Source organism: Phyllobates terribilis, unplaced genomic scaffold (assembly GCF_046119375.1).
Source record: "Phyllobates terribilis strain yellow unplaced genomic scaffold, ASM4611937v1 Scaffold_11__3_contigs__length_659146591, whole genome shotgun sequence".
NCBI lineage: Eukaryota > Metazoa > Chordata > Amphibia > Anura > Dendrobatidae > Phyllobates > Phyllobates terribilis.
This window is the reverse complement of record NW_027362771.1, coordinates 629,546,610-629,570,290: the sequence shown is the minus strand read 5'-3', so window position 1 is coordinate 629,570,290 and position 23,681 is coordinate 629,546,610. Positions and strand designations below refer to the sequence as shown.

General features: G+C 44.3%; 1 protein-coding gene across 1 annotated transcript in view; it reads right to left on the bottom strand.

Moving 5' to 3' along the window:
- Positions 1-216: 216 nt before the first annotated feature.
- The window catches only part of LOC141167481 (olfactory receptor 6B9-like), a 39,653-nt gene continuing 16,188 nt past the window's right edge, over positions 217-23,681 (bottom strand). Inside the window, exons 2-3 of the mRNA XM_073654882.1 lie at positions 1,558-1,761; positions 217-239 (exon numbers count right to left, since the gene is read on the bottom strand). Coding sequence (XP_073510983.1) covers positions 217-239; positions 1,558-1,761 — 227 coding nt within the window. The remainder of the gene's footprint in view (positions 240-1,557; positions 1,762-23,681) is intronic.

Below are 23,681 nucleotides of genomic sequence, written 5' to 3'. Positions count from 1 at the left end.
GTAATCCATAGTAAAAAGCTTACTGCAGGTCATAGGTGCCGGCTGAGGAGAATACTTCTCCCATCAGCCGACACCTGTTTTCACAGTAAACAGCGAGAGTAAGCGCCGATGATGGGAGGAGTAATCTCATCACCTGCGCTTGTGCAGTAAAGGTAAAAAAAAAGGTACAAATAATCATTTAAATCAAAATAATAATAACATTATACTCAAAAACACCTAATCACCAATGTTATCGTCCCCTGTAAAAAATAATAAAATAAAAAAACACCATATAGTAACCTTATCGCCTAATCCCCGATGCCCATGTTACATGTAATAAAGAAAAAATAATAAACCACCAAAATCCTCACCTATCCTTCATAATAAAGGTAATCCCAAGTGTATCACCCAGATTTCATGAATATGTCAGCCAAATCGTTAGATGTGACTGGTCTATTTGCGTCATCGCTTCCGCAGTGTATCGCACTGGGCTGTCGGGAGAGAGGTCATCAGAGTTCAATCAGATGATGAAGCTTTGGTGACCTCAGTTATTGCACCACCACGTGAGAAAAGTTTCATGCAGTCTTTGGGCCGTAACTGAGGTCACCAGAGCTCATAAACTGATTGAACTCCGGTGACCTCTCTCCCGGCAGCTCAGCGCTGAAAACTGACACAGGAGTGATTGCACTCCGTGTCATTGTATAGCTTCTGTCTTGTAGAGCAGTCACTTCAGTAACTGTTGATGTGACTGTCCTACGAATGATCACCGAGGGACACTCTGGATTATGTCATTACAGCGGACAGGTGAGGGATATTTTTTTTATTTTTGTTTTTTAAGGGTGCCAATGGCTTCAGCTGATTAGACGTAGGTGAGTATACAATGTTTTTTATTTTTAAATAAATGATTAAAACTGTGTGGTCTTTTATTTCAAATAAAGGGTTTTACTTCAGGCCGTGTTTTTATTTCTAAACCTTATTATGGGGTTAGTAATGGGGACGTCATATAGATGCCTCTCCATTTCCAACCTTGGTTTCATGTCAGCCAAGACAAGTCTGACATGAACCACCACCCTATTACCCCACTTGCCACTGCAACAGGGCAAGTCGGAAGAGCAAGGCTAAGCGCCAGATTTGGTGCATATTATGGATGCGCCATTTCTTGGGCCAATGAGGGCTGATATTATTAGCTTCGGAGTGAGCCAGAATCCATGACCCCTTCCCTGGGTATTAGTACCAACTCACAATTGTCTGTTTAGCATTTTCTGGCTAGATTTTATTGGGGGACCATACATACATTTTTTTGGGGTCCCCCTGTAATCTAGCCAGTAAAGGATTAGCAAACAGCTGTGAGCTGTTATTTATAGCCAGGGAACATCTTTGTCAAATCCATCCCAACCAGCTCCCAAGGTCTATCCGCCACGGGTATCGGATGAAGAAGACCAGCCGGCTTCTGACGGGTTTGTTTATTTCTCGCACAGGAGACACATGCTTGGACATACTCCTTAACGTCATGGGATAGCCGAGGCCACCAATATGAGCGTTGGAGAAGCTCTGTGGTACGCTTGACCCCAAAATTACCTCCGATCTTAGAGGCATGTTCCCAGGACAGTACCTCATTCTGTAAATTTGGTGGAACAAATGTCCTCCCGGGAGGAACCTGGTTCAGGGACACTGGAGCCAGCGTTCGCAAACACTCTGGCGGAACAATGAGCCTTGGCTCGTCCTCATCCTCAGCCATATCCATGGACCGGGACAAAGCGTCCAGCCGAGGGTTCTTCTCTCCTTTTAAGAAAAGGATGGAGAAATTGAACTGAGAAAAGAAAAGAGACCACCTGGTCTGCCTCGGGTTAAGACGCTGCGCCGTCTGTAGGTATAACAGATTTTTGTGATCGGAATATACCACGAAGGGATGCTTATCTCCCTCCAAGAGGTACCTCCATTCTGAAAAAGCCATTTTAATGGCCAGCAATTCTTTGTCACCAATAGTATAATTCCTCTCTGCTAGAGAGAAGGTCTTGGAGAAGAAAAACCATGGTCTTGTCCGACCCTGTTCATTCTTTTGGGAGAGAACTGCTCCTGCTCCGACAGAAGAGGCATCAACCTCCAGGAAGAATGGCTTGTCCACATCCGGGCGATGGAGAATGGGAGCTCTAGCAAAGTAGGATTTAATCTCCCGGAACGCCTCAGTTGTCTCCAGAGACCAGTCCTTGGGATTGGCACCCTTTCGGGTTTAAGCGGCTAAGGGAGCCACCAGGGTGGAAAAATGTGGTATGAACTGCCGGTAGTAGTTAATAAAGCCCATGAAGCGTTGTACCGCTTTAAGAGAATGGGGCTCCGGCCAGTTTTGTACCGCCACCAACTTTTGTGGATCCATAGGCAATCCCTTACTGGAAATGATGTAGCCCAGGAATGGTAACGACTCTCGTTCAAATTGACACTTCTCCAGCTTATACTACAAGGAATTTCCTCGCAATCACTCGAAAACCCTGCGAACATCCTCTCGGTGTGTGGAGAGGTCCGGGGAAAAAATAAGAATATCTTCAAGATAGACTACCACGGAAGATAGCAGCAAATCCCGAAAGATATCGTTGACAAAATCTTGAAAAACCGCGGGGGCATTGCATAATCCGAAAGGCATGACAAGATACTCGTAATGGCCATCACGAGTGTTAAAGGCTGTTTTCCACTCGTCGCCCTCACGGATTCGCACCAGATTATATGCCCCTCGCAGGTCCAGTTTAGTGAAAATATGAGCCCCTCGCAACCTGTCAAACAGCTCAGAAAAAAGGGGCAAAGGATATTTATTCTTGATGGTGATGGCATTTAATCCTCTGTAATCAATGCAGGGATGCAAATCACCCCCTTTTCTCTGAACGAAGAAAAACCCCGCTCCCGCAGGAGAGACCGATTTTCTGATAAACCCCTGAGCCAGATTCTCTTTGATATAATCAGACATGGCCTGGGTCTCAGGTACAGACAGAGGATAGACCCTACCGCGAGGAGGCTCAGTACCGGGGACCAGGTCAATAGGGCAGTCATACGGTCGGTGGGGAGGTAAAGTCTCAGCAGCCTTTTTAGAAAAGACATCTGCAAAGCTCTGGTATTGCACATGCAGAGCGGACAAGTCGGAAGGAGGCTCAGAGACTTCTCCTCGAGCAGCTGTAATCATACACTGGGGCACACAGTCTTTACCCCAGGACGAAATTCTCCCTGTACACCAGTCAAGGTGTGGAGAGTGATGGCGTAGCCAAGGAAGGCCCAATAACACCTCATCTAATCCCCCGGGGATAATAAGGAAGGAGATAACCTCCCGGTGACCCTGAGGAAACGACATGGTGAGAGGAACAGACTGGTGGGTAATTTGTGTATCCAGCAGGGACCCATTAACCACCCTGATGTTCATTGGCCTAGGCAGTAAGTCCATAGGAATGGCATATCTGTGGGCAAATGCTGCAGACAAAAAGATGCCATTAGCTCCAGAATCCACCCATGCCTTGGCTGTGACCTCGGTTGTTCCGAAGGACAACGTCACCTCATAAAGTAATTTGGAGAACGAGACCCCTGAATCTAACACACCCCCTCCAACGGCGGTTAGACACTTTCGTTTCCTGACTGCTTGGAGACCTTATTAACGGGGTACTCCAGGGGATGTGTGAGTCGGGAACGAGGGGACTTAGACTTAGTCCGGGATATGTCCATAGCCTCAGGCTCCGGATTGGAAACCACGGGTTTGGAGATAGGCCTAGAGAAAGCGGGTGCCAACCGAAACCGAGGTCTGGAAAGCTCCAGCTCTAACTTGCGTTCTGCATGATGCAGATCAATTAGGTTAGCAAGTGTAATTAACTCTTCCTGAGAGGTTGGAATCTCTCTGGTAGCTAGAGCATCTTTAATGTGCCCAGCCAGCCCCCTCCAAAACACCGGGATCAGCGACCGCTCCGGCCAATCCAGTTCAGCCGCGAAGGTTCTGAACTGAATGGCATAGTGGCTGGCGGTGACCGAACCCTGGGTCAATGCAAGCAGCTTAAGAGCCGTATCATGCGTGTCCTGAGGCCCCAGAAAAACGCTTTTTAAGGTCCTAAGAAAAAGACCTGCATTAGCCACAACCAGGTCATTCCGCTCCCACAGTGGAGTAGCCCACTCCAGAGCCTTGTGGGAGAGCAACGAGATAACATAACCCTCTTTGGCTCGCTCGGAAGGAAATCATGCCTCCATCATCTCCAAATGAATTGAGCATAAATTTATAAAACCCCTGCTAAATTTACTGTCCCCAGAAAATTTCTCCGGGAGAGCAAAGCGGGGAAATGGAGCACTTGCAGCGGTGGCAGCCGAGTTTATCATGTTGGCTGCTAGAGAAGCTGCCTGGGTAGCTAGTGCAGTGGTATCAGCAACCGGGACCATTTGTTCCAGAGACCTGAGTCTGGTCTCCAGTTGCTGTATATAACGCTGTTGCTGCTGGTTGTCAGCCATGTTCGGCAAAAGCCTGGCGCTCAGATACTGTTAGAGGGATGGTTGCAAACACTTTATTAAATAGGAACGCAACCGACCCTGGGGTCCGCGATGCAGCCTGGCAGACTGCTGCCGAACTCCTCCAGGGTGAGAAGGGAAGACAACCAACTTAAGATAACCCTTCCATGTTAACTTCACACCGGACAGGGTATAGCGGTACGCTCTATCTCCGTTAACTGCACGGAGGGAGAGCGACCGGCGACGCACCTTACAACAATCTTAACCCTTCGTGTTAAAGCACACGGAAGGGTAAGACGGTTTGCACAATCTCCAAGAATCGCAGGGAGACGAGCGACCGTGGAAACAGCAGTAGCCCTGTCTTTGATACAGGCGCTACGCTATGGGGATTGGCGCTACAACGGTTCACACTATCTCCAAGAACCGCAGGGAGACGTGTGACCGGACTAGGAGCAGTTGCCCTATCTACGGTACAGGCGCTACGCTATAGGAGACGACGCTAGTGTGCGGGAGTGATTTCCGCCATGTACTCGTGCACTCAGCCGGCGTGCTACCGGACTGAGCCGACCCACTCAATATGGCTCTTAGAGGAGCTAAGGAGAGATGCGTGCACAACAAAACAACTAGCTCAAATGATCTGAGCGCGTCACCATGTTTGTGGGCGGACCTTTGGAAAACTAAGCCCTGCCCCACTGTCGCACCATTGGTGACGTCGCCTGTGACCAATCAGGCGGTGCCAGGTCACCGGGTCAGCTGGTTCCTGAACCACCAATCACGGTGCGCCATGTCACGGGCATGCTCAGTGCGATGCATTTTAGACTTAGGCTGCGGTGGCCTAGTCTCTCTCTGCAACCTGTGCTTCATGTTGCTAGGCACAAATACACGAGATACCACTTGTACCTCTCGTGCATTGGCTAGGCTTTGGGACTGATGGTGATGCTGAGCATCATCAGCCCTGGCTGAACCAGAATGGGAGACCACAGAATCCACTGATGATTCAGAACCCATTTCTGATCCAGCAAGCGCCTGGTGCCTAACAATCAGCCCTCATCAGCCCCAGCAATGGCATATCCATAAGATGCACCGAATATGGTGCTTAGCCTCACTCTTCCAACTTGCACAGTGGCTGTGGCAAGTAGGGTAATAGCGTTGAGGTTCATATCAGCCTTGTATTGGCAGCTGACATGAAGCCCAGGTTAGTAATGGAGAGGCGTCTATAAGACACCCCCATTACTAACCCTATAGTAAGGTTTCAAATTAGAAATAAACACACGACCTGAAAACATTTATTTGAAACAAAAGTCCACATGGTTTTAATCATTTATTTAAAAGTAAAAACACTGTAAACTCACCTAACACCTAATCCTCTGAAGCCATTGTCACCTGTAAAAAAACAAACATAAAAAAACATATCCCTCACCTGTCTGCTATGATAACATAATCCCAAGTATCCCAAGGCGATCATATGTAGGACAGTCACATCAGCAGTCACTGATTCGACTGCTCTACAAGACAGCTGGCTATTCACTGATAGGAGTGTAGTCACTCCAGTGTCAGTTTTCAGTTCTTTGATGCTAGGAGAGAGATCATTGGAGTTCAATCAGTCAGTGAGCTCTGAGGACCTCACTTACGGCACCATTGCTGGATGAGAATTTTATCATGCAGCGCTGCAGTAAGTGAGGTCACATGAGCTCATCAGCTGATGAACTCTTATGACCTCTCTCCTGGCAGCTCATCGTGATACACTACAGAAGTGATGATGCTCCTGTCAGTGTATCATCTGCTGCTGAATAAAGCGGTCACACCTCACAATGTGGCTGTCCTATTCATGAGATCTGCATGAGACACTCGGGATTACCTGGATTATACTAGATATGTGAGGATTATGGTGATTTATTATTTTTTCTTTATAACTAGTGACATGGGCATCGGGGATTAGGCATTAAGGTGAGCATATGATGTTTTTTTATTTTTTATTTATTAGAGGGGATGAGAACATTGGCAATTAGGTGTAGGGAGTATAACGTGTTTATTAGTTTTATTTAATTAATTATTTATTAATTTTAACTTTTTTTTTTACTTTCACAGCTCAAGCGCTGCTGATGAGATTACTCCTCCCATCATCGGTGCTTTAGCTCCCTGTTAATAGTGAAAGCAGGTGCCAGCGGATGGGAGAAGTAGTCGCCTCAGACTCCTATGACCAGCGGTAAGCTTTATATGGCATGTCACTGTCACAGCTGCATGATCACCCTGACATTTGACAGCATGATCCCGCAGCTCTGTGACTGGCGGTAACTATGTTACCTCATATCAAAGCCCCTGTTTCCCACACTGTCACGCAGATGACAGAGTGGAAAAGAAGGGATGTTCGTGTTCGGACCAACTTTTGCCGATTTTTGCGTAAAAGGCTTGGAAATCTGAACACAAATCCGATTGAGCAATTCATGCAGAATTTGAAAAAAATGAATGTTTACCGACATGTTTGCTCATCTCTAATCCTGATATCAGGAATCGGATTAGAGAATTTTCATATATTACTTACTGCAGGGGTAAAAACCTAAGAGATATACTTACATACAGTTATGTGTTACTATCTTAGAAAGTCCATGGCTCTAATTACTGGACTGCATCATGAACCGGCTCATTTTCATGTGGCAATTGTTCCATCTGTCGAAATCTGCCTTCACTCCAGCAATTTGTCAATCTCGTAGATGGACAAACTTACTCTATTTCTGAGTTCATAAATTCTAATACTAAGGGTATCGTTTATGTTGCTGAATGCTTCTGTCCTAAACTGTATGTCAGTAAAACAATTCAAGAAGTCCGCTGACAGATTTCACAACATATCAGCTCAATAATTACCGAGAAAGATGCCCCCATCTCTAGGCATATGAGATTCTTTCATAAGGAAACCTTCCCTGCCCTAACCATTTGGGGCATACCTTAGGCCCTAGGAAGGGCAATCTGGACAGATGACTCAAAGAGGAAGAAAGATTGATCTATAGGCTTAAATTCAAATTCCCATAGGCTTTACATTGTCAACATTTTAATGTGTATTCCCGTAGACTTATAGATTTAGATTGATGCATATATATACATATATACCATCATTCCAGAAAGAGGTTTTATATTTATGGTGATTTAAAATGATAATTGTACAATAAATGTATAAATTACAATCATTTTATTATTTGTGGAGTGCACCATATGGTTGCTATGGCCGAAAATAAGAATTTATTTTTTAGTATATATAGATATATATATATATATATATATATATATATATATATAGAGTCTATTTATCCTAATTTGTTTATTCCCTTTAATCATCCCAAGAATCATGCCTGCTATTGTAACACTTTATATTCTATAGTTAATTTATATTACATCATATATATTGCATATAACCTTGTTCCTATTATTTGCAAATTACTTCTCTTCTTTATTAGTTGATGATGTCGCCTGTTGTTTATATTAAATGGGCACTATCCCTTTAAATGACCGTTATACCAAGGGGGCACTATCACTTTAACTGATGGTTATACTAAGCGGGCACTGTCTCTTTAAATGATGGTTATACTAGGTGGGCACTATCCCTTTAAATGATGGTTATACTAAGTGGGCACCATCTCTCTAAATAAATCTTTATGCCATTATCCAGTAAAGGTCTATTCTAGAACATTATATTCTATTCTGCAGGCGCTGTGGTCATTTTGAAGAAGCTCAAAGTAAAAGACCAGTGCCATCTTCTTGAAGACTTCTGACTTCTCTTCACATTGTCTAAGCATCGCAGTCATTTTGAAGGAGTCCAAAGTAATAGACCAGCACCATTTCCTTGAAGATTTTGTTTGAATGACATTTCCTCTACTGTGTAAACTTTGCATTCATATCCTTGAGCCTATAGTATGGAGATGATACCATTTTCTGGGAGATCATTATAATTTTTTTTCCTTAATCCTGATGATGTGATCACATGGCGACCTGCTCTCTATTGGTCACATACAATAGACCATGCTGATATGTCAGTAGATTGCTCTCAGTGGGAAAAACAAGATAATCTTGTAGTTATGATACCTTTTAATGGCTAACAAAAATAAAATAAAAGATGTTAGAAGGAAAGCTTTCGAGACAACTTAGGGTCATTCCTCAGGTATGGTAGAACATGATATATGAAGAAACAGAAATATATGCACACAAAGAAAAAAAAAAGAAAAGCAGATGCATGGCATAATAAATTGACATTTAAATAAACAAACTGAGCTCAGAGAGGGAATCCTTAATTGGATTAGATTAGTAGTGTGAAAGTTTTATGGTTCCAATATCCATGTAAGATCATGAGTCTGGTGCCCTCACTGTCTCTGGAGTAGATTCCTCAGATTTTGTAGTGAGACCGAAATCCTCCTGACAGATTTATTCCTGTGTGATGGGTGCCAAAGTCCCTAATCAGTTTGTATTCCCAGACCCTTCGATGTTTTTGCGATTTAAAGTTGCCTTTTAATATGTTAGGTGAGTAATCACACATGTGACATGTATGTATACCTCTGACCCTAGTCTGATAGATTCCCATTGGCTCGGCATTGTGAAGGCTTAGATTGGGTGCAGATCAGGAATCAGAATGATGAGGTCAGTCTGATTTCAGATGGGGAGGTTATAAATAGTTTGTTTGGCCATCTTGGTTTGCATTTAGCTCATTACCTTGATGAAGCCTATAAGGGTGAAACATGTAGGGGAGGTGTTTCCTCTATGTTACTATCCCTGACATTAGATAATGGACGGCCGTCCTTCTGCTCTGCAATGGTTATACAATGTGAGACTATTGAAGCTGTCACCTTTGTGTCTACAGATAGGTAGATCCGTCCATATATATATTATGACTGTACTACTCCACTGTGCAGCAAAGAGACCACTGAGAAGATATTTTAACATAGGACCAATAAGGAACAACGTGTCATTTTACTCTGCACCTAATACATGATTTGCATTACCTACTTATATTTTTAATTTAAGAATTAAAAGTTATGTTTTATTTTGGATTATTTAAAATGGTACTTTTGGCTATTGGATTCAAAACCAAACAATTAACCCAATAGCTCCCTGATATAGTGGCACCAAATGTCCCAGGAAAAAAACAGGAATGACGCTTTACATACAACAAAGGTTTGGCGCTGCCTAGTGGCCGAAACAGAGACAGAGTAGACAAGTACTAAGATAGATTTTACAAGATGAGGGAGAAGCAAAGACATTGCAAAAATTGAGAGTACTTGAAGACAAATATGTTTTTTTTTAATCAGTTTTTACCCTCTGTGGCCATCCATGTACAGGGGCTCTATTTTGCATGGGCTTACCTGTGGAGTTCACCAGAGGCAAGCGCAAAAAAATGTAAAAAAAATCACAAACCATGATAAAAAAAAAACTGATATGCACTGAAAACTTGATTAGTAGAACACTCTGAATTTTATTTTGGAAACTTTTTTTTGTACTGTGTGCCTAGATCCGGTAGGGACAACTTTTTTCAATAAGGAATGGTGGTTAATATTTTCCACTGAAGAGGAGAGTACACAATTCTTTCTCAAAAGGTAGTACAATGCAGGTAGTTCGGCATTGATTGTAGACAACATTCCACACAAATGGATATCTAAAGTCATGTTTCTTGGACACACAATAGAAATTCATGATAAGGGATGAGCCAACCAGAACTGTAAATTTGGGGTTTGTACAGGTCACCTAGTGTCTGTTACCAAACTCCAAACACGGACTTTTTACTGGATGTCCAGTTAACTGTCCGGGTTCAGATGTTGAATAAAGTATGCTGAAAGGCTGCAGCAGAGCCAATCAACAAACGTTTAGGCTGTGTGCACTTCCGGAACTATCACAGCCCTATCAAGTATTGACATGGCTGTGCTTGGCCGATACAGCACATGACCCGGCCTGTATAAATGCCGGATCACAAGTGCTGCCGCCATTCTACTCTTATTAGTGTAGGGACAGGATGCAGCTGAAGAGAGGACAGTATTACACTTTGTGTGTGAGAAGTCCTCAAAAAAAGCCTCTGTGTGTGTACTCTGTATTCACCTCAATGGGAGTACTGTGCCAAAAAGCCTCTTTGTCTACTCTGCACCCATATCTGTGGGAGTACTGTGCCAAAAAGCCGATCTGTGTACTTTGCATCCCAGCCTGTGGGAGTACAGTGCCAAAAAGCCGCTGTGTGTAATATTGTCTACTGCTGCTCGCACAGTGTCTCCAGCATGTTCAAGGCAAAGTTCCACCTTGTGGGTACGTAGCATATGAGGCAGTGAGTGAGAAGGTTGAAGTGAATCTGCAGAGCAGACAGGTGACCAGCATCAGGGTGAGAACACCGAAAGCGTGCACAGACGGACTGCACTTTCAGCAGCAGCTATGATATATCTGTGTAATTTTTAAGGAAGCACCACCAAATACAGCACATGCACCAAAAAAGAGATGTTAGTCAAATCAGCTAGGCCCAGTTCTGCTATGAGATTTTGCCTGTTATTACACACCACCAGGGTGGGCCTGAGTATCAGCGGCACTAACCACTCATCTGTCTGTTCTTTGATCCCCATCCACAGCTCCTACGCGGTGTGGGATTTTCCCACAAGCAGATGAGTTTCAGAACAGCCTCCTGTAGTTTTCCCCTGGCTGTGATGAAGTTGGTGGTGTAGGTCTTACGCTGACCGGATGAGGAGGCATTAGAGGAAGCGGAGTTGGAGGAGGAGACAACATGGACATAGAAACATCTAAAAAACATCCAGCAATCCTACTGTGGTGGTAGGACATGCACAGAAACACTTTCTGCCTCAGGCACAGCAGCCACAACATTTACCCAGTGAGCAGTTAGAAGTATATATTATCCCTGCCGGTGCTTACTAATCCACATATTAGTGGTTATGTGGACCTTTACACTGATGACATTGTGCAGTTGCACTTGATTTTGTCTGCAATATGTTTGCACAGGGAAGGGATGGCTCACCTGGATAAGTAGTGGCAGCTGGAAGCTAGAAACGGTGGTTCCCTTGATCCCAATGTATTGTTAGCTCTTAAGAAATCACTTATAAGGCCACATGTAGAATATGGTATCCAGTATTTGGGAGATGTGCAGCTGAACGCTTAAATGGCATGGTGTGGAGATGCTTGGTGACAATGCTAGTGGTGATGCTGTCACATTCTTTCTTTGCGGACAGCTTAGGAGGGGGAGGAAGAGTCTGAGACTGCAGAAAAAGAGGGAGCAAGAGGAGGCTTAGATCTTTCCTGGTTTTTCAGGTGTGTACTTCAGTGCAGTTTGTGCTTTGCATTCAGATGCCTCGTCATGCAGGTGGTGCTCAGGCTAAGAACATTTATGCATCACTTCAGTCTCTGATAGCACAGCGAGCAAACCACCCATGTATTATCAGGGAGCTCCTTTGAGATGGCTTTGGAGTGCTCAGTTTTTTGCCTCTGTGGCCAGTAGCAGACGACTTACTGGCTTAGAGTCATCCACGGTGCTTTAGCACCTGGCTCCCTCTTTTGCTGTGCAGCTGGGATAGCGTGACCACCACCTCTTCCTCCAAACTGCCCATGTCACTCAGATGGCCTTGACTCTATGTGGGGTCTAGGACCTCATCATCCCCCATTGCATCATCGCACCTCTCAAGTCTGTCCTTACCTCTGCTGCCCTACTAATCCACTTCTATCCTTGCTGCTCCTCGGCTTTTACCCTCTGAAAATCCCTTCATTGTCTCCCAATTCCACAATGTATCCACTTCAAGCTATTAGCATTGACCTAAAATGTCATCCATATGCTGTCTCCCCCATATATTTCTGATCTAATCTGATACGTTCCTCATTCAATCGCCTGCAAAATTTCTCCCTAGTATCCACCATCCTGTAGAATTCTGTGGCCCAGCACGTCCGATTATCCCCTACATGGAAACTTTCAAGCGGAACTTGTAGTCCCGTACAGCTTCAGAACAGCTTACAGTTTGCAATGACCCCCTCTGCCACCTCACCAACACCGGAGCAGCTGCAACCCCTAAAGATACTGTCATACTGTCTTCTTCCCCATTATCCTGTAGAAAGTAAGGCTGCAAGGATAGGGTCTTCTCCCCTCTGTACCTGTCTGTCACTATTAGTTTGTTTATTGTAATTTCTATTTGTGTTTTGTATGTAACCATTCCTCATATAAATCTCCATGGAATCAATGGTACTCTAAAAAAAATAAATAATAATAATCCTCTGCATGATGTTTCACCCAGCCTTTACCCTTGTCCTCCTTACCTGTCTACACACAGCAGAAAGCACAGCAGAAATGTGCGGTGATGGTCAACTGATGGTTTGTACTCCCCCTCCCACGTACTCATCCTCAAATAGAACAAGTGGTTGGGCATCAGTGCACTCAATATCTTCCAGTTGTGTGCAGGGTTGCTTGGATGGCCCACAGAACCACATCCAGCAGGGTCATCAAAATCAGAAGTGACTCCTGCATGACTTGGGGCACAGACGGCTTGCCTGATTTGCAAGGGTGTGATGTGGAAGACAGATGTCCATGGCCCACAGGTGCCAATTCTGCACTGTCAGCAGGGAATTGGGTGGAAGACAAAGCGAAGGGATTGAAGGCACTCTCAGCCAGCCAATCTAAAACCACCTCTACTCGTTCTGGCTTCACCATTACATATACTGGTACGCAGGCCTATGAAATTACACAGAATATCCTGTTTCCTGCGTGCACCAGTGAAAGGTGCTTCATTTGGTTGCATAGCAGGTACAGATCAACCACGGCCTCTCTCTCCCTGCATCAGATACACCACCATCAGCAGCAACATGGCCATGTCTCGTAGTTGATGATCTCCTCATTGTCTTCACCTTAAAAAGTGCAGAGCATTACACGGCCTGTGTACAGAGAGAGAGAGAGTGGCCAGCAGATAATTGCACTGCCTGTTTTTAAAGTACCTCCAAAAAATCAATAGAAAAAAAACACAAAAAGTGTTTGCTACCTCCTCCAGCTACTCCTCTTCCTCCTACACTGCCACCTCATACTCAACTTCCTCCTCAACTTTGACACTAGTTATACGCAAAATGAAATATAATTTCACTTTGTATTTTCACTCCTTGAGAAAATCAAGTTCGAAACGTACATTTTAGACCTGGGGTCCTGAATTGCATGCTATTTTTCTCTTTTATGGTTTGTTGCTTTTTGTAATATTTATATGCAGTTTATCTATTTACCTATTTAGGTAATTTTACATTAATTGTTCTATTTGATTGATACAGTGGGGAAAAGAAGTATTTGAAACACTACCGATTTTCCCAACTACAAAGAATGGAGAGGTCTGTAATTTTAATCGTAGATACACTTCATCTATGAGAGACAGAATCTAAAAATAAAAACCAGAAAATCACATTGTATGATTTTTAAATAATTAAATTGCATGGAATAAGTATTTGATTTTCCACATTGTACAGTGGGGAAAAATGTATTTAGTCAGCCACCAATTGTGCAAGTTCTCCCACTTAAAAAGATGAGAGAGGCCTGTAATTGACACCATAGGTAGACCTCAACTATGAGAGACAAAATGAGAAAACAAATCCTGAAACTCACATTCTCTGATTTGGAAAGAATTTTTTTTCAAATTTTGGTGGAAAATAAGTATATAGTTAAATACAAACAAGCAAGAATTCTGGCTCTCACAGACTTGTAACTTCTTCTTTAAGAGGCCCCTCTGTCCTCCACTCATTACCTGTAGTACTGGCACCTGTTTGAACTTGTTATCAGTATAAAAGACACCTGTCCGCAAACTCAAACAGTCACACTCAAAACTCCATTATGGTGAAGACCAAAGACATCAGAATGACACCAGAAACAAAATTGTAGCCCTGCACCTGGCTGATAAGACTGAATCTGCAATAGGCAAGCAGCTTGGTGTAAAGAAATCAACTGTGGGAGCAATAATTAGGAAATGGAAGACATACAAGACCACTGATAATCTCCCTCGATCTGGTGCTCCACACAAGATCTCACACCGTGGGGTCAAAATGATCTCAAGAACGGTGAGAAAAAATCCGAGAACCACATGGGGGGACCTAGTGAATGACCTGCAGAGAGCTGGGACCAACGTTACACAGCCTACCATCAGTAACACACTACTCAAGAGACTCAGATCCTGCAGTGCCAGACGTGTCCCCCTGCTTAAGCCATTAAATTTCCGGGCCCATCGGAAGTTTGCTAGAGAACATTTGGATGATCCAGAAGAGTGTTGGGAGAATGTCATATGGTCAGATGAAACCAAAGTAGAACTGTTTTGTAGAAACACAACTCGGCGTGTTTGGAGGAGAAAGAATGCTGAGTTGCATCCAAAGAACCACATACCGACTCTGAAGCATGGGGGTGGCAACATCATGCTTTGGGGCTGTTTCTCTGCCAAGGGACCAGGACGACTAATCCGTGTACATGAAAGAATGAATGGGGTCATGTATCGTGAGATTTTGAGTGCAAACCTTCTTCCATCAGCAAGGACATTGAAGATGAAATGTGGCTGGGTCTTTCACAATGACAATGATCCCAAGCACACTGCCAGGGCAATGAAAGAATGGCTTCATAAGAACCATTTCAAGGTCCTGGAGTGGCCTAGCCAGTCTCCAGATCTAAACCCTATAGAAAACCTTTGGAGGGAGATGAAAGTCTGTGTTGCCCAACCACAGCCCCAAAACATCACTGCTCTAGAGGAGATCTGCATGGAGGAATGGGCCAATATACCAGCAACAGTGTGTGCCAGCCTTGTGAAGACTAACAGAAAATGTTCGACCTCTGTCATTGCCAACAAAGGATCTATAACAAAGTATTGAGATGAACTTTTGTAATTGACCAAATACTTATTTTCCACCAAAATTTGAAAAAAAATTCTTTCCAAATCAGACAATGTGATTTTCAGGATTTGTTTTCTCATTTTGTCTCTCATAGTTGAGGTCGACCTATGATGTCAACTACAGGCCTCTCCCATCTTTTTAAGTGGGAGAACTTGCACAATTGGTGGCTAATTAAATACTTTTTTTCAACACTGTATATGCTATATTTCATTTTGTAGATAACTAGCATAATGAGAATATAGCCTGTAGCCCCTCCCACATATATATCTTATGAATATGTTTGTCATGAACTTTCTTATTTTTCTGTGCATTGCTTCCCACCATTTTAATATATTTTAATTGTATGTATCAATAAAAGCTACAACTTTTAACATTGCTTTATGTCTGCTATGTGGTTATTCACTTTTTTTGTGTAGATAGTAGTGTTGAGAGAACCCTAAAATGCTCGGTGCTCGATGCTCTGGCCGAGCTCACCGTGATACTCGGGTGCTCGACCCGAGCAACGAGCCCAATGTTAGTCTATGGGAGACCTGAGCATTTTTGCGGTGGCACCCCCGGCAGTCTGTTGAAAGCCTAAAAAGTGCCCAAAACGATAGTGACAGTGCTCAAATGACATGGGGACACCATGGGGATCGCCCCAGGAACCATTTCTGACCCCCAGGTCACTGCTGTTAATAACGTGGTCAGAGGTATTAAGCCACATTTACGGGCTCACAATAAAACTTTCAAAAACGAAAGTGAAACGGTTTTCCTGTGAAATATGTTAAGGAACATCCTTTGCCGGGTAAAGACTTGTGTATAAGGTAAAATAAATAACCAAAAACAAAAATACTCCTCCACACCTTGGGCTATGTTCACAAGTAGTATTTTTTATGCGCTTTTGCACTTTTTTTTATTGCTTTCAACTGTGACAAATGCATTCACCGGGAAATGTTATTTTAACATTTTACAACCTTATCTGGCCATGTGCTGTGTGACACATGCATACAGTGTTGAAAAGACATGGGGACAGCATGGGGAAGACACCTGGAAGCATCTCTGACACCCAGGTCACTGCCTAAAAGTGTGCCCATCAGAAGTGATCCTTGCCGCATCAGAAGATGCAGACTTGTAACTATCCCCGTGCAAGTCCTTGTCCCAGGGCAGTGTTCAATTGTACCTCCCCCATTCCTTGCAATGCAAGCGCAAGTATGCAGCCTGCCACCCACCAACCCCCAGGCTGCCATACTGCTTGCTTGCTTGCACTTGAAATAGGGCCTTTTAGGCATGTGGAGGCAGAATCTGGCCACCATGTCATGGCTGCGTTGGCGGCCTGGTATCCATACTCAGTCCCCAGTCGCCCGGCGGCCGGGTGTCCATGCTTGGTCCCCAGCCGCCAGGGGGCAGCCGGGTGTCCATACTTGGTCCCCAGCCGCCCCGCGGCCGGGTGCCCACACACGGTCCCCAGCCGCCTGGGGGCCGCCGGGTGTCTATAAATGGTCCCCAGCCGCTCCTATTTGGAGGACAGCCTAACCACAAACACGTGGACAAGTGAATCTGGCCAGGGATGGTTAATCTGACTGACGCCTTTACACTGGGTTAATATTGTGGAATCCGGGACACAGTTGTACACTGGGATGCAACACATCATCCAGAAATAGAGAATTGCGGGTTCTGGGTCAATCAGGCTTCAACACAAAGTTCAGAACCTAGACAGCAGCAGTGGTCGGCCTCCTACACAACGATTAAATTATTCATGATCATGAGGCCATCCATCTCCTTAGTTTTATGTTCCTTGGAATGCAAGCGCATGTATGTAGTAGGGGCTAGGCCTGAGGTGGTCAGCGTTTTGGTGCATATCCTACCTCCTCCGAGGATTGCTGGATGTTTTCCTGCTACTATTCAAGTTCTGTGACTCCCGTTAAATCAAAGCTTCAGGTGATGAATGATGGATGAGGTGGTAGCAAAGGAGAAAGAGCAGGAGGAACAGGTACCATTCACATCAATTTCAGGCCAGTCAACCACTGATGTCTTGTAGGATATGTTTCTGTACCAAAAGGACCGGTTCGGCTGCACAGTTATAGGGCATACAGTGAGTGCAATGCCTACCAAAAATTTTGAGGCACTCCAATGCCTCTTGAAAGTGACATGGAGGTCAGAGGGCCTTAAATAAACCATTTTTTCCATTTTTAGCAAGTGGGTCTCCTGTACACTGTTGGCCTAAGCAGTGAATGGAAGGTTTTCCAAAAATTTTGAGGAACTGCAATGCCCCTTGAAACAGACGTGGATTACAGCATACTAAACACCTTCTACCCATTATTGGGGAGTGGGTCTCCCTTAGTGTTCGCCTATGCATTGAAAAGCAAAAGCTGACTAAAATTAGGAGGAAATGCAATGCCCGTTGGAAGAGTCGTGGAGGTTAGAGTTAATTAAAAACAACATTTCAATTACCTTTGGAAGAGCTGTGGAGTTCAGAGTGGTATAACAAGACACTTTTAATGCCCCTTGGAAGAGTGGTGGAGGTCACAGTAGCTTAAAAAGACAGTTTTAATGCCCCTTGGAAGAATCGTGGAGGTCAGAGTTGTGTAACAAGATGGTTTTAATGCCCCTTGGAAGAGTCATGGAGGTCACAGTTTCTTAATAAGGTAGTTTTAATACCCCTTACAAGAGCCATGCAGTATAGCATATTAAAAACATTATTCCCATTTTTGGGGAGTGGGTCTCCTATAGTCTTTGCCTATGCCTTCCAAGCAAAAGTTGCCAAAAATAGGATGGAGGAACTTGCAATGCTGGCAACATGGACCATGGTCAACTTGGTGGTATAGTGGTGGTGGAGTCTGAGGATAAGGAGAAGAGCAAAAAACAGCTGAAATGAGGAAGCGTATACCTATGTGTGGGTGTGAAGCGGTGCATGGGAATACACCTCCCAAAATAACACAGTGGATTTGACTTTATGTTACTCTGCTGTCATTTGGTGGTGAAGAGAAGTCTGGCCCAATCCAGCCCTTGTTAATTTTGATAAGGATCAGCTTGTCAGCATTGTCAGTTGACAGGAAAGTGCGCTTATCAGTTATAATTCCCCCAGCGACACTAAAACACGCTCCGATAACATGCTAGCGGCAGGGCAGGCCAGGACCTCCAAGGCGTACAGATCGAGTTCATTCCAAGTGTCCAGCTTGGATACCCAATAATTAAAAGGCACAGAGGAAACATGGAGGATGCTGGTTTTGTCGGAAAGGAACTCCCTCACCATCTTTTGAAACTTTCCACTCCTTGTGAGAGTACCCCGCGCCTTAGGGCTTGTAAGCTGGGCAGGACTCAGAAAACTGTCCCAGAATGTTGACAGTGTTCCCCTGCCTCTGCTGGATTGGAGTTGCGTCTCTCTCGCCTGTACGCCTTGGTTGGTCAACGAACTGTGACCTCTGCATCTAGCGTGTTCAAATGTGAATTTTTTTAACAGTTCTGCAGCAAGGGCCTTCTGGTACTGCCACTTTTTTGTAGACCTCTCCACCTCAGGAATAAGAGAGTGAAAGTTCTCCTGGTCTAAAAGTGTCACCAACCAGTAATGACTGTCACCAAACATTTTGACAACACGAGGGTCACGGTTAAGACAGTGTAACATAAAGTCAGCCATGAGTGCCAGACTGGCAACAGGCAAGACTTTCATGTCCTCACCAAGATGACGACTGACCATGCTATCCTCCTCCCCCCCCCCTGTCCTCAGGCCACCCACGTTGAACCGACGGTATGACATGGTACTACAATCTACAGCGCATGATACCAGCTCCTGTTCTTCCTTCTCCTCCTCCTCCTAATCTCCATCATTGTCCACCAATGCACATTGGGATGAGATGAGGCTTGGCTGTGTGTAATCACCCATTATGGCTTCTTAATCCACCTCATCATACTCTGGCTTTAATGCCTCCTCTTTAATTCTCTGCAGAGAGCGTTGAAAAAGACAGACAAGTGGGATACTGACGCTAATGATGGCGTCATCACCACTCACCATCTTGGTGGACTCCTCAAAGTTTGTCAGGATGGTACATATGTCAGACATCCACGCCCACTCCTGAGGTCTCATGTGTGGAGTCTGACCTGAATATCGATGGTCTTGTTGCAGCTGGTACTCCACAACTGCTCTGTTCTGCTCACAAATCCTTTGCAACATGTGGAGGGTAGAGTTCCAATGTGTGGGGACATCACACACCAGTCGGTGTGCCGGAAACTGCAAACACTGCTGCAACACTGCAAGGGCGGCTGAAGCTGTAGCTGACTTCCCAAAATGAGCTGACAGGCGGCGTACTTTGACGAGCAGATCTGGGAACTTGGGGTACGATTTAAGAAACCGCTGAACAACGTGGTTAAGCACATGAGCCAGGCATGTGTGTGATCTCGCCTCGCCTCTGAGCTGCCACCAGGTTACAGCCATTGTCACACACGACCATGCCTGGGTGTAGGTTCAGCGGTCTCAGCGACTGATCTGTATGCTCTTTCACTGCTGTCCACAATAGAGATGAGCGTTGTTCTACTCGAACTGTTCGCCAATCTCAAATTCGAGCTGTTTTGGGCGGTGTTCGAGCCGTTCGGCGAACACGAACAATTTGAGAAAAATTCGGCTGTTCGAGGTTATGTTCGATAACTGTTCGTGCACCAAAATCATAACTGGATTTTTTCTCAGTAATGATGAAAATTAATGTTAATACGCAGTTTGAGTGTACAGCGGGGTGGGGGGAGGGGCAGGGGATGGATCTCTGCAGGAACAATGAAGATCTCCATTTTTTTTTCTCTTTCCCGCATTTGCAGTGGGGAGGTGCAATCTGTCAGCCTATCAGCAGCGCACACACGGAGCGAAGTGCTTTTTTTCACACAAGCAAGGGCATGTGTCATTGGCAGTGTATGTCACATGTCCTTGCCCTATAAGACCAAGCCATTTTCCCCGTCGCCACCATTTTCTCACTGCTGCAGCTGCGTGTTAGACGGCACCGCTGTTGCTGTGTGCGCTATACCTTGTTAATTTCAAGCCAATTTTCGCACAAATCTACAGATAGCTTGGGAGTAGGGAATAGTTGTGATTGCAGTCCTTTTAAGGACTAGGTTACAGCATTTCCTACGACTTTTATCAGGGAGGTCTGTGCTCTTAAATAGATAGGTTGTGGGAGTAAAGACTAATTGTAATTGGAGTCCTTTTCAGGACTAGGTTACATGAGTTCCTATCAGTTTTTGCTAGGCAGGTCTGTGCCAGTGCTGTGCAAGTTTTTTTCACAGCATTTGGCTGAATCTAGCAAAGCTAATCCTTTTTGGCCTATTGCAGAGTGTGTTAGTCAGTGGAGTAGCCTATCTGTGTTGCAAGATATACCACCTGTGTATAGAATACCAATTTTTTTACTGCACCTAGTGAAGTAAAATCTTTTGGGCATAGCATCATTCTATTAGTCCATCTATACTGACCTCCATCAGGTTGCAAACTGAATATAATTTTTTTCTGCATCTAGCTCTGAAAAAATATTTGGGCTTCTAGCAGTGTGTGGGACTTGGTCTATTAGTCCATCTATACTGACCTCCATCAGGTTGCAAATTAAAAATAATTTTTTTCTTCATTTAGCTCTGAAAAAATATTTGGGCTTCTAGCAGTGTGTGGGACTTGTTCTATTAGTCCTTCTATACTGACCTCCAGCAGGTTGCAAATTGAATGTAATTTTTTTCTGCATCTAGCTCTGAAAAAATAGTTGGGCTTCTAGCGGTGTGTGGGACTTGGTCTATTAGTCCATCTATACTGACCTCCATCAGGTTGCAAATTAAAAATAATTTTTTTCTGCATCTAGCTCTGAAAAAATATTTGGGCTTCTAGCAGTGTGTTGGACTTGGTCTATTAGTCCATCTATACTGACCTCCATCAGGTTGCAAATTAAAAATAATTTTTTTCTTCATTTAGCTCTGAAAAAATATTTGAGCTTCTAGCAGTGTGTGGGACTTGTTCTATTAGTCCTTCTATACTGACCTCCAGCAGGTTGCAAATTGAATATAATTTTTTTCTGCATCTAGCTCTGAAAAAATAGTTGGGCTTCTAGCGGTGTGTGGGACTTGGTCTATTAGTCCATCTATACTGACCTCCATCAGGTTGCAAATTAAAAATAATTTTTTTCTGCATCTAGCTCTGAAAAAATATTTGGGCTTCTAGCAGTGTGTGGGACTTGGTCTATTAGTCCATCTATACTGACCTCCATCAGGTTGCAAATTAAAAATAATTTTTTTCTTCATTTAGCTCTGAAAAAATATTTGGGCTTCTAGCTGTGTGTGGGACTATTTGTATTAGTCCATCTATACTGACCTCCATCAGGTTGCAAACTGAATATATTGTTTTCTGCATCTACCTCTGAAAAAATATTTGGCCTTCTAGTAGGGTGTCGGACTTTCTCTATTAGTCCATCTATACTGACCTCCATCAGGTTGCAAATTAAAACTAATTTTTATCTGCATCTACAGTACCTCTGAAAAAATATTTGGGCTTCTAGCGGTGTGTGGGACTTGGTCTATTAGTCCATCTATACTGACCTCCATCAGGTTGCAAATTAAAAATAATTTTTTTCTGCATCTAGCTCTGAAAAAATATTTGGGCTTCTAGCAGTGTGTGGGACTTGGTCTATTAGTCCATCTATACTGACCTCCATCAGGTTGCAAATTAAAAAAAATTTTATCTGCATCTACAGTACCTCTGAAAAAATATTTGGGCTTCTAGCTGTGTGTGGGACTATTTGTATTAGTCCATCTATACTGACCTCCATCAGGTTGCAAACTGAATATATTTTTTTCTGCATCTACCTCTGAAAAAATATTTGGCCTTCTAGTAGTGTGTCGGACTTTCTCTATTAGTCCATCTATACTGACCTCCATCAGGTTGCAAATTAAAACTAATTTTTATCTGCATCTACAGTACCTCTGAAAAAATATTTGGGCTTCTAGCTGTGTGTGGGACTATTTGTATTAGTCCATCTATACTGACCTCCATCAGGTTGCAAATTCAAAATAATTTTTTTCTGCATCTAACCCAGCCAATAGTTTTGGCCTAATACCACAGTTTGGCCACTCAGCTCTGCTCGGTTACCATCCATTGTTTTTTTGTGCAAACAACTCCAGAGTTGTGAATTAGTTAACCACCAAAATGAGTGGAAAAAGGCCTGCTGCTGGTGGAAAGGGGAATAGGCGTGTTGGGAAGGGGAAAAAAGGTTGTGTCCGTGGGGTAGGTGTTAAAGCAACAGTAACATCTGCAGAAGAAAGACCATCTTCCAGCCAAACTAAAATGTCTACTTCTTTTAGCGGACAATGTGATAAGATCCCTTTCTTACGGCCACGCCAATCGCTACAAATTCCAGATGAGGCACAAAAACAGCAGGTGCTTCAACGGATATCAAGTGCTCCTTTAAGTGGGCTCTCCTCCACATCAACTTCAACATCACAAATACTCCAGTCCTCAAAGGTGTCACCCAAATCGCACTTGCTTCCTCACAGCTCCCAAATCTCCAGCTGCCCATCTGAGTATGAGGTAGAACAGATGGTTGAGTCTGCAGAGCTGTTTACTCATACTATAGCCTGGGAATCAGAGGTCGACTCCAGCGCTTCTGTGAATCCAGACGAGGAAATGATCTGCACTGATGCCCAGAATCTTTATGAGTCGGATCCAGGACCAGACGCAGAAGGTTCTGACCATAATGTAGACCCTCATTCCCAAACTGTAACTCCTGTTGGTGGAGACAATGAGGAAGACGATGATAAGACTCAAATAACTGATTGGAGCGACAACTTTAGTTTTTTGTCAGGGCAGGAACAGGTTGGCTCTGAGGACGACGGGTGTGATAACGCACAGGGTGATGATGATGAGGTCGGAGATCCCACTTACTGTCAACCCACAGTCAGCCAAGAGATGAGGTCAGCAGAGGAGGTGGAGGAAGATGCTAGTGACGACGAGGTCAGGTTGCGCCTTCCTGGACAGAGACGTAGTACTGGAAGCACGTCAACAACTGCATCCTCAAACACAACTCTGCCTCTCACCACAAGTCGTGGTGGCTCTTCAGGTCGCATGGGTGCTAAGCCTTTCATAGCCTGGGCATTTTTTCTGATCGATAAAGATGACCCAACTCGTGTTATCTGTAACATTTGTCAGCAAAAGCTAAGTAGAGGCCATAAAATACATAGTTTGAGTACTTCATGCATGAACCGGCACATGGACATGAAGCATAATTTGCAGTGGGAAGCTCAGTGTGCTACAATGCGGCCTAGCCGGCCGGGCCAATCACCGTCTGCCATATCTTGTGCATCCGCGGCCTCTTCATCCTCTGTGACTGGGGGGACAGCAGTCACACCTGTTTTGGGGCGCAGACCTGCCACCTCTTTACCCGCAACAGCCA